At 36.6% G+C, this 15861-nt stretch overlaps 1 protein-coding gene across 4 annotated transcripts in view; it reads left to right on the top strand.

The window, feature by feature from the left end:
• The window catches only part of NRIP1 (nuclear receptor interacting protein 1), a 135316-nt gene that overhangs the window by 105174 nt on the left and 14281 nt on the right, over positions 1-15861 (top strand). For 3 of the 4 annotated variants that reach the window (XM_080654010.1, XM_080654011.1, XM_080654012.1), the window contains exon 3: positions 7790-14981. The exons of the other annotated variant lie outside the window; for it this stretch is intronic. In XM_080654010.1, the coding sequence (XP_080510136.1) occupies positions 8134-11586 (3453 nt within the window). In that variant the 5' untranslated portion in view covers positions 7790-8133 and the 3' untranslated portion in view covers positions 11587-14981. Of the gene's footprint in view, positions 1-7789; positions 14982-15861 lie in introns of those variants that run through there. 4 annotated transcript variants of the gene reach the window in all.

Consider the following 15861-nt stretch of genomic DNA (forward strand, 5'->3'; position numbering starts at 1 on the left):
GGATTCTAATTGCCTTTTATTCACTATGTAGCCATTGTGAGATAAGCAAAAGATTCAGTTTGAATATAAGCTCATATCCTATCTAATAAAGAGGGAATATGCTAATTGACTGCCACGCCCTCAAAGATGGTGGCGCCCAGTCCCATCAGCCCCGCCGGGGCGGCAGTGGCAGCAGCAGAGGTGTGATGGGGCGTCACCTTCCCCTGATTGCTGGGTCACCTCCCGCCCCTGAGGGCTCTGGGACTGTGAGAGGGGGCAGGCAGGGCTGAGGGACCCCCCCCCTCCAGTGCATGAATTTTCATGCACCGGGCCTCTAGTTTAGCTTATAAATGAACATCTGTTTGAAATTTGATGATTCCATTGAAGAAAGTAGTAAAGATAAATAACTTTGGAGAATTGGATGGGTAAAGAGTATGGCTATTTCAAAATGAAATGATTATATGAAACATATTGGTCACAGCTATTTCTACAACTTTTTGACAACATATCTTTTTGGTTAAAATGCATGTCATTTTTATCAACTACAGTTTGGCAAATTACTTGGAATAAAATTTTAGAGTTGAAGAGATCCTCAGATACACATGTCCTTGAGTTGAGCACTTGAGTCAATCAAGCACTAGTGTGTCCTAGTGAGTTTCTTTTAGTAGGAAATGTGAGTGACAGTATTTTACTCCTATGGAAGCAGCTAACTGCAAGTTAAAGCTAATAGACCTCGAAGTTAGGACCAAATTTGGCCTTGGGCAAAAATATGTAAGTCTCTCAGGAGAGCAATCTGGACAGCTGTTTTAATCCCTGGAGACTATTCACATCTAAAATGAGAACCACTAGGAGAGGGCAAGACGCTCATACAGCCTAATTGCAAATGTTGAGACCCTCACTTGAACAACTTTTCAGATAAATTTACTTTCTTGGCACCTATCAAATTGTACAACCATACATCTCTCTTTTGATAAAGATAATATTACAAAGTAAGTTATTATATTGGAATTTAAATTATATCAAAAGGCATAAAATATTTTGAATAGAAATATTCTCTGACAAACGAAATTTCAGGCTACTTCTTTGCTGTGTCCTTATTATTCTCTGCTGTGAAATGACAGTTGTTACTTTTATTCTTTTTCTTAGTTTTTTTCCCCAAAAACTAATTTTTAATTTATAAAGAGAATTCACTATAGTTTTTGCTTTTCCAGAACCCTTATCTGAAATGTTTTCCTTCCTCTATGAAATTGAGTATTGGCTTTATGTAATTTAACTCTATGGTCTTTGGTTTGGAAAGCTAATCTTAATCTGTTTGGATAAAATGATTAGTGTTATATCCTCTTGATAAATTGTTCTTGGTTTTTTGTTTCCTATTCAACTTTAAAATTTATTTTCAAAGTCTTACCATAGAGAACACCAAGAATTCTCTTAATTATTTCTCTGGATTTGTATTGCTTAAATAAAAAGATCAATAATTAGGACCTTATACTAAGACTAGAGGCCTGGTGCATGAATTCGTGCACGGGTGGGGTTCCTCGGCCTGGCCAGCAATTGGGGCTGATCAGGGATGGCCACAGAAGGTTGGCTGTGGGAGTGCACTGACCACCAGGGGGGCAACTCGTGCATTGAGCGTCTGCCCCCTGATGGTCAGTGCGTTGTCATAGCAACTGGTCAACTTGTCACGGTTAATGGTCGCTTAGGCTTTTATATATATAGCTATGGTTCTTCTCATCCTTAATAAAACATCTTAAGTAGTCTAACATATAAGAATCCTATTATATGCACCCTTCATTTACCCAAGTAAAGTCTTATTACTTGGACTTTACCATTTTAAAAGTGTTTAAAAGTTCAGCAAACTTTCCCTTTGCTGAATAAACCTTTTCCTAGGAAGTGCAAAATACATTGCAAAGGAACCACTAAACACTTGGGAACTGTGCACATGTAAATTTATTTACAACTGTCTTTTATTAAAGCTCTAAAAACAAAGTTCCAACTACAACATAATTTCATATTTTTAAGTATTTTTTAAAATGTAGCTTTTAAAAAACTACACTATGAATTCAAGCATTTTGCTAGTTATTTCATTAAGGTAGTATTTGTGTTGAAACTTGGATCTTTCCCAAAATCTGTCAAGTGTATAGTCAAGATTCTTTGGAATTATTTTATGGTTTAATTTGATTTTATCATTTTAAAAATAATTCCGCCTTAGTCCTGACTGGTGTGGCAAAGTTGGCTGGGCATCATCCCATGCACCAAGAGGTTGCTGGTTTGGGCACATGCCAGGGTTTCGGGTTTGATCCCCAGTAGAGGTGTGTTTAGGAGGCAGCTGATCAGTGTTTCTCATTGATGTTTCTCTGCCCCTCTACCTTCCTCTCTCTCCAAAATCAATAAAAACATATTCTTTACTATAATAATAACTAGAGGCCAGGTGCACAAAATTAGTGCACGGGGGCGGGCGGGCTCAGCCCGGCCTGCACCCTTTCCAATCCGGGACCCCTCAGGGGCTGTCCGACTGCCGGTTTAGGCCCGATCCTGCAGGATCCCTGTGGGATCGGGCCTAAACCGGCAGTCGGACATCCCTCTCGCAATCCAGGATCGCTGACTCCTAACCACTCACCTGTCTGCCTGCCTGATAGCCCCTAACCACTCTGCCTGCCTGCCTGATCTCCCCTAACTGCTCCCCTGCCTTCCTGATCGCCCCTAACTGCCTCTGCCTGCCTGCCTGATCGCCCCTAACTGCCTCTGCCTCAGCCCCCACCACCGTGGCTTTGTCCAGGAGGACATCTGGTCTATCCGGTCTAATTAACATATTACCCTTTTATTAGTATAGATTCTGCCTTGCCATTACAGTAATTTTTTTCACTGCATGCTAGTGGACCAGTAAAACCTCAATTTTCTAAAATTTAAGAAGTATTTTTATGTTTATAAACAATTTTAAATTAATAAGGATGGAAGATTAGTTTATAATTTTAACACTGTGAAGTACTTGAACATGAATTTCATATTGTCATGAAACTTCATCAAATTAATCATGAAATGCATTAACCCTTGATATACTATCTGGGTCCTTTGGACCCAGTTTTAGATTTTGAGGGTTGTTGTTGTTGTTTTTTTAATATATTTTTAACTAGCAGGAAGGACTATATTACATGACTTTTTTAAAGTTTTAATTAATGTTTTTTAATAGAAAAAATATTGTGTCTTGCTATTATCGTTGTGTTTATAGAAACCTTTTATAAATCAAAGATACATTATGGAATCTTAGTGATCTCACTAGTAAATATTTTGCCTTTTTTCTTTTTAATCATTACCTGAGGATGTTTTTAATGATTTTAGAGAGAAAGTAAGGGAAAGGATGAGAGAGAGAGAGAGAGAGAGAGAGAAACATCAATTGGTTGCCTCCTATACACCCCCATCAAGGATTGACCCTGAAATCTGGGTATGTCCCCTGTCTGGAAATCAAACCTGCAACCCTTCAGTGCAGGGGATGCTGCTCCAACCAATTGAGCTACACTGGCCAGGGCCATTTTGTCATTTTATCTTGGGAATGAATTGATCAATTATTTCCAGCTGTGCCAAATAAAGACTAAAATAATAAGTCAGCAGGAAAATGTGGAAATGCCCAGAAGGATGATGCAATAGTGAAATAAGTTATCATTATCAGTTTCATTATTTCATAGCCTGTTAATACTGTATCCTTTTTCAAGAAGTGTATTTTTAATGTTCAATAAAGAAGTATACCTTTACTTTTTGCCATATCCACCAACTTATTATTTAAAGATGGGATATTAATATAATCTAATTTAGTTTCTAAATTAAATTTTTTCTTCTACAACCTCATGAGAGTTGCAAAATCAGAAACATATTTATTTTTTCTCTTTTTTTCTGCCCCCTCCTTAAGTTTGCTCTCTTTAGCCACTCTTACCCTCCATAAACCAAATGTTTGGAATAATTCTTTTCCTTTTACACAGAAATCATTTAACAAGTGTATGCCATACAAATAGAGTTTCTTAAGGCTCTATTTAAGATAATAAAGAGAATGTTGAGAATCTTTAAATAGACATGTACACAGACTCTAATAAAATTATTGTTCAAGTTAGGGACAAGGCAGTGGATCCACTGACAAGCCAGTAAGTCACATTATTTTGTAAATATTTTAGTTTTAAAATATATTGCTTGTGCCCTGGCCAGTGTGGCTCATTTGGTTAATATTGTACAGTAGGAATTATTCTTGAATACCACAATTAAGTAGCCTTTAATCATCCCATACACCAAAAGGTGGCGGGTTCAATTCCTGGTCAGGGCACATATCCAGGTTTCCAGTTCAATCCCCAGTTGGGGCGGTTTCAGAAGGCAGTCCCATCGATCTTTTCAATGTCTTCTCCCTCTCCTTCTCTGCCCCCTGTCCACCTTCCCCCCTTCCTCTCTGGAAAATCAAATAAAGTAAAATATATTGCTTGCAAATCTAAAGTAACCTAATTCTTTTTATTTTATTTGATGTTAAATTTGACATGTTACATTTTGTAAATTTAGAGTGTGTAGCCTATTGTTTTTAAACATTTATATATTGTGGCATGATTGCCATTGAAGCAGTATTTATCACAATACATCATTATAATACATTATTGTGTATATTCATTATACTGTGCAATAGATTTCTATGGCTTCTTTTTTATTAACTTTATTGGGGTGACATCCTATATAATAAAAGCCCAAAGGCTAAATGGTGGAATGACCAGAATGACCATGGCCCCTCACCCTGGCCAGTCCCGCCCCCAGGCAGCCCCCAACACCTCTAAATCACTGCCTGGCTCCCTGGTGCATGTACATTTAGTGAGAGGACAAGAAAATAATGATCAATCCCTTCTGTCCCCACCCAGAGTCTCCAAAGGGCTCTGCTAATACTGCAGCCAAGGTGTGGAATTCTCCCTCCACGGCACACAGCCCCAGGAGTCCTTCCAAGTTAGCCAAAAAGGTGACCTCAGCATTAATGGGATGGCGGCCCTTTGCTGAGGAATGTAGAGAGACTAGGTAGGGATTTTGTGAAATTGCGGTGCCTTGCAGATTAGGTGAGCTTTCAATCTCTCTTTGAAGGGGCGGTGAATTGGACCCCCAGGCTGCCAGGAGCAACAGCGAAGGGTAGGCACATTCAAAAACAGAAAAACTTAAATATACAGACATGAAAATCATATTGGGAAACTGAGGGCAGAGCCCCGGGAAGAATGCAAAAATCATTAAAGGGCCATCATCTATCTTGATATATGTTTGCAAACAACACATAAACAATTTCAGCTCATGGCATGTGAGATGCAAAACAGTTCTGTTTTGAGTTTTCTTTTGGCCATCCTTAAAGTATAATTAAATCCAGCTGGTGGAAAGCTATATCTTCCAGCATTAGACCCCACCGCTGATGGGAGGGCCACCTAGATGGCCGCCCCCACGTCATCCCAAGATGGCTGCCACCACGTCATCCCAGGCGTCAATCAGGCTGGCAGTGGAGCATTTAGGGGGTGATCAGCCTGGCAGGCAGAAGCGGTTAGGGGCAGGCAGGCAGGCAGACAAGTGGTTGGGAGTCAGCAGTCCCAGATTGTGAGAGGGATATCCGACTGCCACAGGGATTGGGCCTAAACCGACAGACATCCCCTGAGGGGGTCCCAGATTAGAGAGGGTGCAGGCTGGGCTGAGGGACCACCACCCCCCCCCCCCCCCGGCACAAATTTCATGCACCAGGACTCTAGTGTATATATAACATCTTTTTAATATGTTCACCTGTTGATAGGCATTTGGGTCATTTCCATATCTTGACTATTGTTAATGCTGTAATTAATAGGGGCAATGCATATAGATTGGGTATAGAAGAAGCCAAATCCTTAAATGTGTGTTAACAGTTAAATATTTTTAACTGAATATACACAATAGTGTTAAACACTTGGTGACATTCTGAAGTAGTATGCTTATAAAACCAAGCAAGTGAAGTGTTATTTTGGTGGTTAAAAATAGTGTAGTTGTGTTTTTTACTAAAAGAAAATGCTAATTTTAGCATTAAGAATTATATGTGTTAGGCATTAGTAATATTTTACATTCATAATACTATAATATCCATAGGTCTCAGTGAGCTGTATTGTATCCAAGTATTATACCTCCTTTTCTTTTTTTCCTGAATTTCTCAATTAAAATATATACTATAGAAATGAAAAGTTAAGATTTAGATAAGATGTAAGAAGGATTCCTCCCACTTTAGTTGTTTAAGGGATAGAAAAGGAAGTTATCTAAAGAAATTGGGCTCACTCGGTTTCCTAGAGTTTTTAAATTGTAGGGTCTGAGTGAATTTAGGCCTTAAGTAGTCTCAGAATTCCTACTTTCATAGGCATTTCATTATTTGCTGGAACGGTGGTAGGTGTTGCTACTGAGTGGCACCTGAAGCAGTCTGTCAGGAAATACAATCTTTGATTTACAGATTTTATTAAAAAATAGGTTTCTGTGAGAAATTATTTTTCTTCTTTCTGCTGTATGTATTGGTGCTGTTTATAGAATTTCTTCTCAAAGAGATTAATGACAATCACCTTGATTTAGATAGACTTTTCTGGAAGCAGTTACTCATCTTCCTTTCAAATCTATTCTAAATTTCTTTCTTTTCCATTTTTTTACAAGTTGATGTGCTTAGCTTAGTGTATACACAGTTATATGTATATGTACTTTAGCAACCATATTTTCTAAACTAAATATTGGTGCAAATATCCTAACACATTTTTAAAATTGTTTTTCATTTTTAAATATTTTTAAAAGATTTTTCAAATCATAGATTTTATTTTAATTTAGTTATACTTATTGATATAAATTCACAAAAAAGAAATAGCATGGGTGAGAAGAAGACTATTTTATATTAGGAATGTCTTACAAAAATAGGGTTACACATTTACCAGTAACCTGCCTTCTGCATCTGATAGGAATGGACCTCACATTAAAATTTCTACATAGAGCACATAAGTAAAAATTTTAAAAGTCGATGGGATAAATGGTGATGAAAAAAATTTTTTTTTAAATCAAAAATAAAAATTGACACATTAAAACATTGATAGATATGAATGAGCACATAAAGAACCATTCTCTGCTGTTTTTAAAGTCATGGTAAAAATTAGGGATAAATAAGCTTGTTATTAATATTTAAATGTTTATGAATATGACTAAGACTGTCAATACAGTCTTACAAAATAATCAGGCCTACAAAATAATCTTATCCTTGTTAGTGCTTTCATTTCTTTGAAAACAGAAATTCTAAAAATTAGTTAATGGAATATCTGATGTTTGGAAGAGGATGCCAGAAGTGAATCTGTTCTGTAGGCCTCACCCACATTAGACTCATCATTTGGGTCCATGCCATGTGCATCTCTGTCCCTCATTCTGCACTTCCGCCTGTTTTCCTTAAGCTCCCTGTAATATAAGGAACTAATTACAGCTCCCTTATAGAGCTATATTGCTATAAAGTAGACTAAGCATTCACATTACTTGGCAGAAGTGTGCCTATGAAAATTCAAAACCTTGGTGGGCTTTGGAAAATAGTTAAATAATATTAAAGTATTTAATTGATTTGATCATTTTTATGATACTTAATTCATAGCATTTCCAACAGAGATTTCTAATATAATAGGAATGGCAATAACTACTAAAGAAGTGACTGTAATGCATATTTATGTATATTTTAGTATTTATGTAAAGTACAAGTACATTTTTTTTTTTTTTGCTTATAGGTATCATAGTACAATTCTAATTCTGCACCTCCTTAACTGTTTTCTGTGTTTATATTTTTTAGAACACTGATATTTGCATTTAATGAACAAAAGACGAAAAAGGAGACTCAAGATATTCACTAAGGATTATATCTGCTTGCTGCTGCAGACCTATGTATTAAGGAATTCTGCTTTTTCTTGCTTAGGAGTTGATCAGCTCTGTGTCAGACTGCATTGGAGTTTGCTTGCCTCTTATCTTGTCATTGCCAGAAGAAATCCTGTTCAGTATGTAACAGTACATCACTGTCTAATTGCTATGGAAGGTGATAAACTGACACTTACTTATTAAAGCTATATCTCACTTACCCACAGAAAACCATTCTTTAAAGTGAACAGAAACCTAGCCCTCGTGACACTTCTATTGAACATGACTCATGGAGAAGAGCTTGTCTCCGATGTGCACCAGGATTCTGTTGTTTTAACTTACCTAGAAGGATTACTAATGCATCAGGCAGCAGAGGGATCAAGTACTGCCGTTGACAAAAAGTCTGCTGGGCATAATGAAGATCAGAACTTTAACATTTCTGGTCATGCATTTCCTACCTGTCAGAGTAATGGTCCAGTTCTCAATACACATACATATCAGGGATCTGGCATGCTGCATCTCAAAAAAGCCAGACTGTTGCAGTCTTCTGAGGACTGGAATGCAGCGAAGCGGAAGAGGCTGTCTGATTCCATCGTAAATTTAAACGTAAAGAAGGAAGCTTTGCTGGCTGGCGTGGTTGACAGTGTGCCTAAAGGCAAACAGGATAGCACATTATTGGCCTCTTTGCTTCAGTCGTTCAGCTCTAGGCTGCAGACTGTTGCTCTGTCACAACAAATTAGGCAGAGCCTCAAGGAGCAAGGATATGCCCTCAGTCATGATTCTTTAAAAGTAGAGAAAGATTTAAGGTGCTATGGTGTTGCATCAAGTCACTTAAAAACTTTGTTGAAAAAGAGTAAAGCTAAGGATCAAAAGCCTGATACCAATCTTCCTGACGTAACTAAAAACCTCATCCAAGACAGGTTTGTAGAGTCACCTCATCGCATTGGACAAAGAGGAACAAAGGTCATGAGTGAACCCTTGTCATGTGCTGCGAGATTGCAGGCTGTTGCAAGCATGGTGGAAAAAAGGGCTAGTCCTGCCACTTCACCCAAACCTAGTGTTGCTTGTAGTCAGTTAGCATTACTCCTTTCAAGTGAAGCCCATTTACAGCAGTATTCTCGGGAACATGCTTTAAAAACACAGAATGCAAATCAAGTGGCGAGTGAAAGGCTTGCTGCTATGGCCAGATTACAAGAAAATGGCCAGAAGGATGTCAGCAGTTTCCATCTCTCAAAAGGAATGTCAAGCCATCTTAATGGTCAAGCAAGAACATCATCGAGCAAACTAATGACTAGCAAAAGTACGACATTTCAAAATCCAATGGGTATTGTTCCTTCTTCCCTCAAAAATGCAGGCTATAAGAACTCCCAGGAAAGAAACAACATAAAACAAGCTGCAAATAATAGTTTGCTTTTACATCTTCTTAAAAGCCAGACCATAACTGCACCTATGAATGGACACAATCATAGTGAGAGAGGAAGCATTTTTGAGGATAGTAGTACACCTACAACTATTGATGAATACTCAGATAACAACCCTAGTTTTACAGATGATAGCAGTGGTGATGAAAGTTCTTATTCCAACTGTGTTCCCATAGACTTGTCTTGCAAACACAGAGTTGAAAAACAAGAACCTGACCAACCTATTTCTCTGGATAACTTAACACAATCCTTGCTGAACACTTGGGATCCAAAAGTCCCTAACGTCGATATTAAAGAAGATCAAGATACCTCAAAGAATTCTAAGCTAAATTCACACCAGAAAGTAACACTTCTTCAATTGCTACTCGGCCATAAGAATGAAGAAAATGTGGAAAGAAACAACAGCCCTCAGGAAGTGCAGAGTGATGTAACAAAATTCAGTAAACAGATGTATGCGAGGACTTCCGTAATAGAAAGCCCCAGCACACATAGGACTACTCCTGTGAGCACTCCTCCATTACTTGCATCTACCAAAGCAGAGTCTCCCATCAATCTCTCCCAGCACTCTCTGGTTATCAAATGGAACTCCCCACCATACGCCTGCAGCACTCAGTCTGAAAAACCAACAAACACCACATCTAACCACTTGATGGATCTTACAAAGAGCAAAGAGTCGCAAGGAGAGAAACCAGTCCAGAATGAAGGTACACAGAACTCTGCGACTTTCAGTGCCAGTAAACTGTTACAAAATTTAGCGCAGTGCGGAATGCAGTCTTCCACTTCAGGGGAGGAGCAGAGACCCAGTAAACAGCTGAGTGTAAATACAGATAAACCCATAGCTATGGTTGATAGACTAAGTAGCCCTCTGCTCTCAAATAAAACAAATGCAGTTGAAGAAAGTAAAGCCTTCAATAGTCAGGCAACAGGTTCTGAACCAAGACTTTCTGGTTCCGAAATAGAAAATCTGCTTGAAAGGCGCACTGTTCTCCAGTTACTCCTGGGAAACCCCAACAAAGGGAAGAGTGAAAAGAAAGAGAAAATTTCTTTGAGAGAGGAAAGTACTCAGGAACATACAGATAGAGCTTTAAGTGAACAGATATTGATGGTAAAAATAAAATCTGAGCCTTGCGATGACTTACATATTCACAATACAGATGTGCACTTGAGCCATGATGCTGAGTGTGCCCCATTCTTAGGTATGGCTCCCCCCATACAGAGAAGTGCAGCTGCCTTACCAGCTTCCGAGGACTTGAAATCGGAGCCCCTTTCACCTCAGGATTTTTCTTTCTCAAAGAATGGTCTGTTAAGTCGACTGCTGAGACAAAATCAAGAGAGTTACCTGCCAGATGATCTGGACAACAGTCACAGACATAGTGAACTGACACTTCTAGAATCAAAGAATCTTTGCATGGTCCCTAAAAAAAGGAAACTTTATACTGAGCCATTAGAAAATCCATTTAAAAAGATGAAAAATAGCATCCTCGATGCTGCCAATAGTCACGGTGCCCCAGAGGTGCTATATGGGTCCTTGATTAACCAGCAAGAGCTGAAATTTAGCAGAAATGATCTTGAATTTAAATATCCTGCCAGTCATGGTTCAGCCAGTGAAAGTGAACATAGGAGTTGGGCGAGAGAGAGCAAAAGCTTCAATGTTCTGAAACAGCTGCTTCTCTCAGAAAACTGCATGAGAGATTTGTCCCAGCACAGGAGTAACTCTGTCGTTGAGAGTAAAAAGAAAGGACACAAAAATAATGTGACCAATAGCAAACCTGAATTCAGCATTTCTTCTTTAAATGGACTGATGTACAGTTCTTCTCAGCCCAACAGTCCCATGGATAACAGGACATTTCCATACCCAGGAGTAGTAAAAACTCCCATGAGTCCTCCTTTCCCTGACCACTTGGGCTGTGTGGGGTCTAGACCAGAACCTGGGTGTTCCATGACCAGTGACAAGGGACCCATTAAGTGGGTTATCACAGACATGGATAAGAATGAGTATGAAAAAGACTCTCCGAGACTGACCAAAACTAACCCAATACTGTATTACATGCTCCAGAAAGGAGGCAATTCTGTTACCAGTCGAGAAACACAGGACAAGGACATTTGGAGGGAGCCTTCAACTGCTGAAAATGTCTCACAGGTTACAATCAAAGAAGAGTTACTTCCTGCTGCAGAAACTAAAGCTTCTTTCTTCAATTTAAGAAGCCCTTATAATAGCCATATGGGAAACAATGCTTCTTACCCACACAATGCAAATGGAGAAGTTTATGGACTTCTGGGAAATGTGCTAACGATAAAAAAAGAATCAGAATAAAATTTAACCTGCTATTCAGCTTTGGATCTTTTTAAAACTAATTAATTGAACTTGAGATCTGTATAAATAAGAGCATGATTTGAGAAAAGCATGGTATAATTGAAACTTCATTTTGAAGAGTATTGGTTACTGGTAATGTTTAAATATGCACACTGCTTTTTGCTTTACATTAGAGTTCATGAGGAAACTACTGAACTATTGGTTGTTTAACACTTCTGTATGCATCAGATAACTGTGAGTAGCCTATGAATGAAATCTTTATGATCACAGATAATAGGCATAAATTAAAATGTAAATTTCCATCCATGGTGGATAAATGCATTTTGCTGTCTTTATGAGGGTACTCTATTTTTATTTCAGAAGTCAGCTTACATAACATTTTTTTAAAGTCCAAATTGTTAAATAACTCTTTAAAGGATAATTATTGAATAAAAAACCTAATGCTGATTCACTTTTCATTATCCAATTCAAAAATAAATTAGAAAAAAAAGTGCTTACATTTTTCACTTTTGCTAAAAAAAAAAAAAAACACAACATTTATTTTTAACTCTTGGAAAGGGTTTTGTGGTTTTCAGTGTGTGTCCCCCACCCCAGTCCTTTTCAATATATATTTCTTTAAACCTTGTACTAATTAGTAAAAATTGATTACAATTGATGAAAGTTTGATAGATCCTTAAAAAAGGCAGATTTCCATTTTTATATTTTAACTACTGTATTACTATTCCTCCTTTTACATAATTAGGAAAGTTAACATTTATCTTCAGGTGGTTTCCTGAATAGCTGAATATTTAAGAAGTTGTTTTTAACAGAAGCAAAATGGCTTTTCTTTGGACAGATTTCACCATGTCTAGTAAAAGTTACTTCTCACCATTACTATGGTACCTGTGAGTCTTAAGACCAGGATTTCTTAAAGCTGCACTCAGACCACCTGCATTAAAACCATTTCTGGAGTACTTGTTATAAATGTGTATTCCTAGGTAGCACCTCAGATCTACAGAACAAGAATCTCTGCTAAGTGCACCTGGGAGTCTTCTGTCTGCATCTGAACACATTTAAGAGGAAACCCCCTAGGTGTTTCTTCTATACGTTAAAGTTTGAGAACCATTGCTAATAACCTTTCTCAGAACACAGGACTGTAAAAAACAAAACAAAACTATTTGATGCCTATATTTTCCCCAATAGTCACACATCAATGAAATATTTGCAATATTGTAGTTCATATATTACTGTTATATCTTTGGAAATCAGGTTCAGAACACTTTTTATGACAAAAATGGGTGGAGGGGACAACTTTCATATCTGGCTGAACATCTCAGGAAAATCTGTGATTATGTGTTCTAATGAGTAACATCTACTTAATTAGCCTTAGAGATGGAATAACAGGGCCACTTACCAAACTCAGGTGATTCTAGGATGGTTTAGAAACTTCTCCTGAATACATCCTTTACTTCTGTTATAATCATTGTCCTAAGAACAGTATTGACACATTTATTTCAAACCAAGAAAGGCCCTAAACTCAGATCGACTAAACAGAAAAGTACAAAGGGCACATATACATGACAGAGTAGAATTCTACACAGTCACTCCATTGATCTATTTTAAAATAATGGTTAAAAGTGAATATCGATACTGTCTCGGAAGAACTTAATACATTATTGAGCCACCTGGGGTTTTGATCTTGAAACAAGTCATGTTTTTAAGTTCACTTTTTACAATCCACAATACACTCACCAGATTTTTTTTTTTAATTGTGAACCAGATTAGCTAACTGATGAATCAAAAATTGTTATATAATCAACTATTAATTAGAAGGAAATCTATTTGAAGTTGTTTCTAAGATTTTTATATTAAATATGGGCGTTATTTCCTAATATGATCAAACCCCATAAATGATTATTTTTTTCTCGGAATGATTTGTAAATAGTTACTGAGTATATTATAAATAATAATCAGGAGTGAATATTATGCTACATCCTGGAGAGAAGAAGTCATATGCTTTTTCTGAAATGAAAATTCCACTGGCCATTGCATATATTCTACTCCATCCCATATTTGCTCTGTGGCAATTGTATTGTCTACACTATATAAAGAAGCTTTTAAACAAGTCATTTTTTTCTGCCATTATGAAATATCTAGAACCTTGGAGGCATGCTAGAAAAAAAAAATGGGCTTTTACAAGAGCGATAAATTTAGGTCAGGGAGAAGAACATCAAGGGCCAGCATTAAGCATAACTATTTTTTGTGTGTTTCTTTGGTTGGTTGGTTGTTTTTGTTAACAGTTGAAGGAATAAGGATATTTAATACATAAATAAACATGACCACACAGAATGCTGTTCTGATTTACTAAAGAATGTCCCCAATTTGAGTTTAGGATAATTTTAAAGAACAGCAGTGAGAAAGGGCATACATCCATAAATTCACTTTGCTTATGCAAATGTAGATACAAGGTACACAAATATACACATTCAAGAACTATTAAATATCTAGACAGTTTCTTCCTAATTGAAAGGGTACTACAGCTCTCATTGACATCAGTAAGGTAGTATTACCTGTTTATTCCCTGCTGCATCTTACAGAAGAGTAAACTGGTGAGAGTATATATTTTATATATATATATATAATATGTATATATATATATATACATATATATATATAGACTTGTTACATGAAGATGTTAAAATCAGTTTTTAAAGGTGATGTAAATAATAATTTCCTTAATGAAAAATACATATTTTGTATTGTTCTAATGCAACAGAAAAGCCTTTTAATCTCTTTGGTTTCTGTATATTCCATGTATAAGTGTAAATATAATCTGACAGGTTTAAAATTTGTGCATGTATGTATACAGTTGCAAGTCTAAATACATGTATAGAATAAACCTTTTATTTAAGTTGTGATTACCTGCTGCATGAAAAGTGCATGGGGGACCCTGTGCATCTCTGCATTTGGCAAAATGTCTTAAGTCAAATCAGATGTTCATCCCAACATGGCAGTATTCCATTTCTGGACATGAATTCTGTGGTTTCAGCTTTGTGAAAGAATGTGCTTTGAATCCAAGGGTCTTAAAACTTTTTAAAATCAAGTCAACCACTTTTCAACATAGAGTTCACACAACTACTTTCATGAATTTTTTATTCCCATTGGAAACCAATATTATGCCAGGAGTATTCCAGTATACTGGAATACAGGCACATTACCATTCATGGTGTGAATTCTGGGGTTTACACAACCAATTTTGATGTGATCTCATTATATAATTTGTCATTTTTATTAGAAACTTAATTTCTTCATGTGATGTACATACTGCAGTGTGAATTTTGTTTTGTTTTGTTTTTTAATCTTTTAGTGTTTACTTCCTGCAGTGAATTTGAATAAATGAGGAAAAAAATGCATTATTTCTGGTTTGAAATGATTGTTTATTTTGTGGGTTTTCTCTGAATTTTAGTTTTCCATAAACAAAAGAAAATCTGTGGTTTTGAAAATAGCAATAAGTCTTCAAGGATGGTTTGCCCTTCTCAGAAAAAATAAAGACGCAAAAAAAGAATGTGGCCTGCGAGTTAGTTTATCTAGAGACAGGGCAATTGAAGTGCATAGCTCAAAAATACAATCAGCCTATTGTCTGTGCTACCTAGCTTTAATTGTGTTATTTGGCATGTAACTGGAATGATCGCTGTAGAGTTTTAAAGTGGGAAAGAGTATGTATAGTGTCCAGGATAATATCACTTGATATATACTTGTTTTAAGATAAGATTTTATTAGAAGGTTTTTATCCAAGTTTCAGTGGGTGTTATTTTTAAATAAAAGAAATAAGATTTTCATCGTTTTTCAAAAATGAATGTGTGTGCACACATACATATGCAAATATATACTGTGTGTATATCAATGAGTACTTGAGAATGATGAGCAATATGCATATGTAATAAATAATAGAGACCAATTTATTTTTTAAAAAGGAAATAAAATGAACTGGGAATTTTTATTTTTACAAATATTAATGACAATTTAGTTCAGGGGGAAGGTGTCTGGCACTAAAATAGGGCTATTAATATCTAACAGTAAACATTTGCAGCCTCTTCCCAACAGGTATATAAATACTGTCTAAAAAAAAAAAAAATCCAAGCAATAGGAATACATCCAGCTTTTCTACATTATTAAAATGTTGAAAAGGTAGACCCTGATATATGTGTAGACCCTGACAGAGCTCTACAACCATGCTTTGTTTATTGATTTATATGGTTAAAAAGCATAACAATTGCATCAAGTAATACAGTATCT

Source organism: Plecotus auritus (assembly GCF_963455305.1).
Source record: "Plecotus auritus genome assembly, chromosome: 2".
Taxonomy (NCBI): Eukaryota; Metazoa; Chordata; class Mammalia; order Chiroptera; family Vespertilionidae; genus Plecotus; species Plecotus auritus.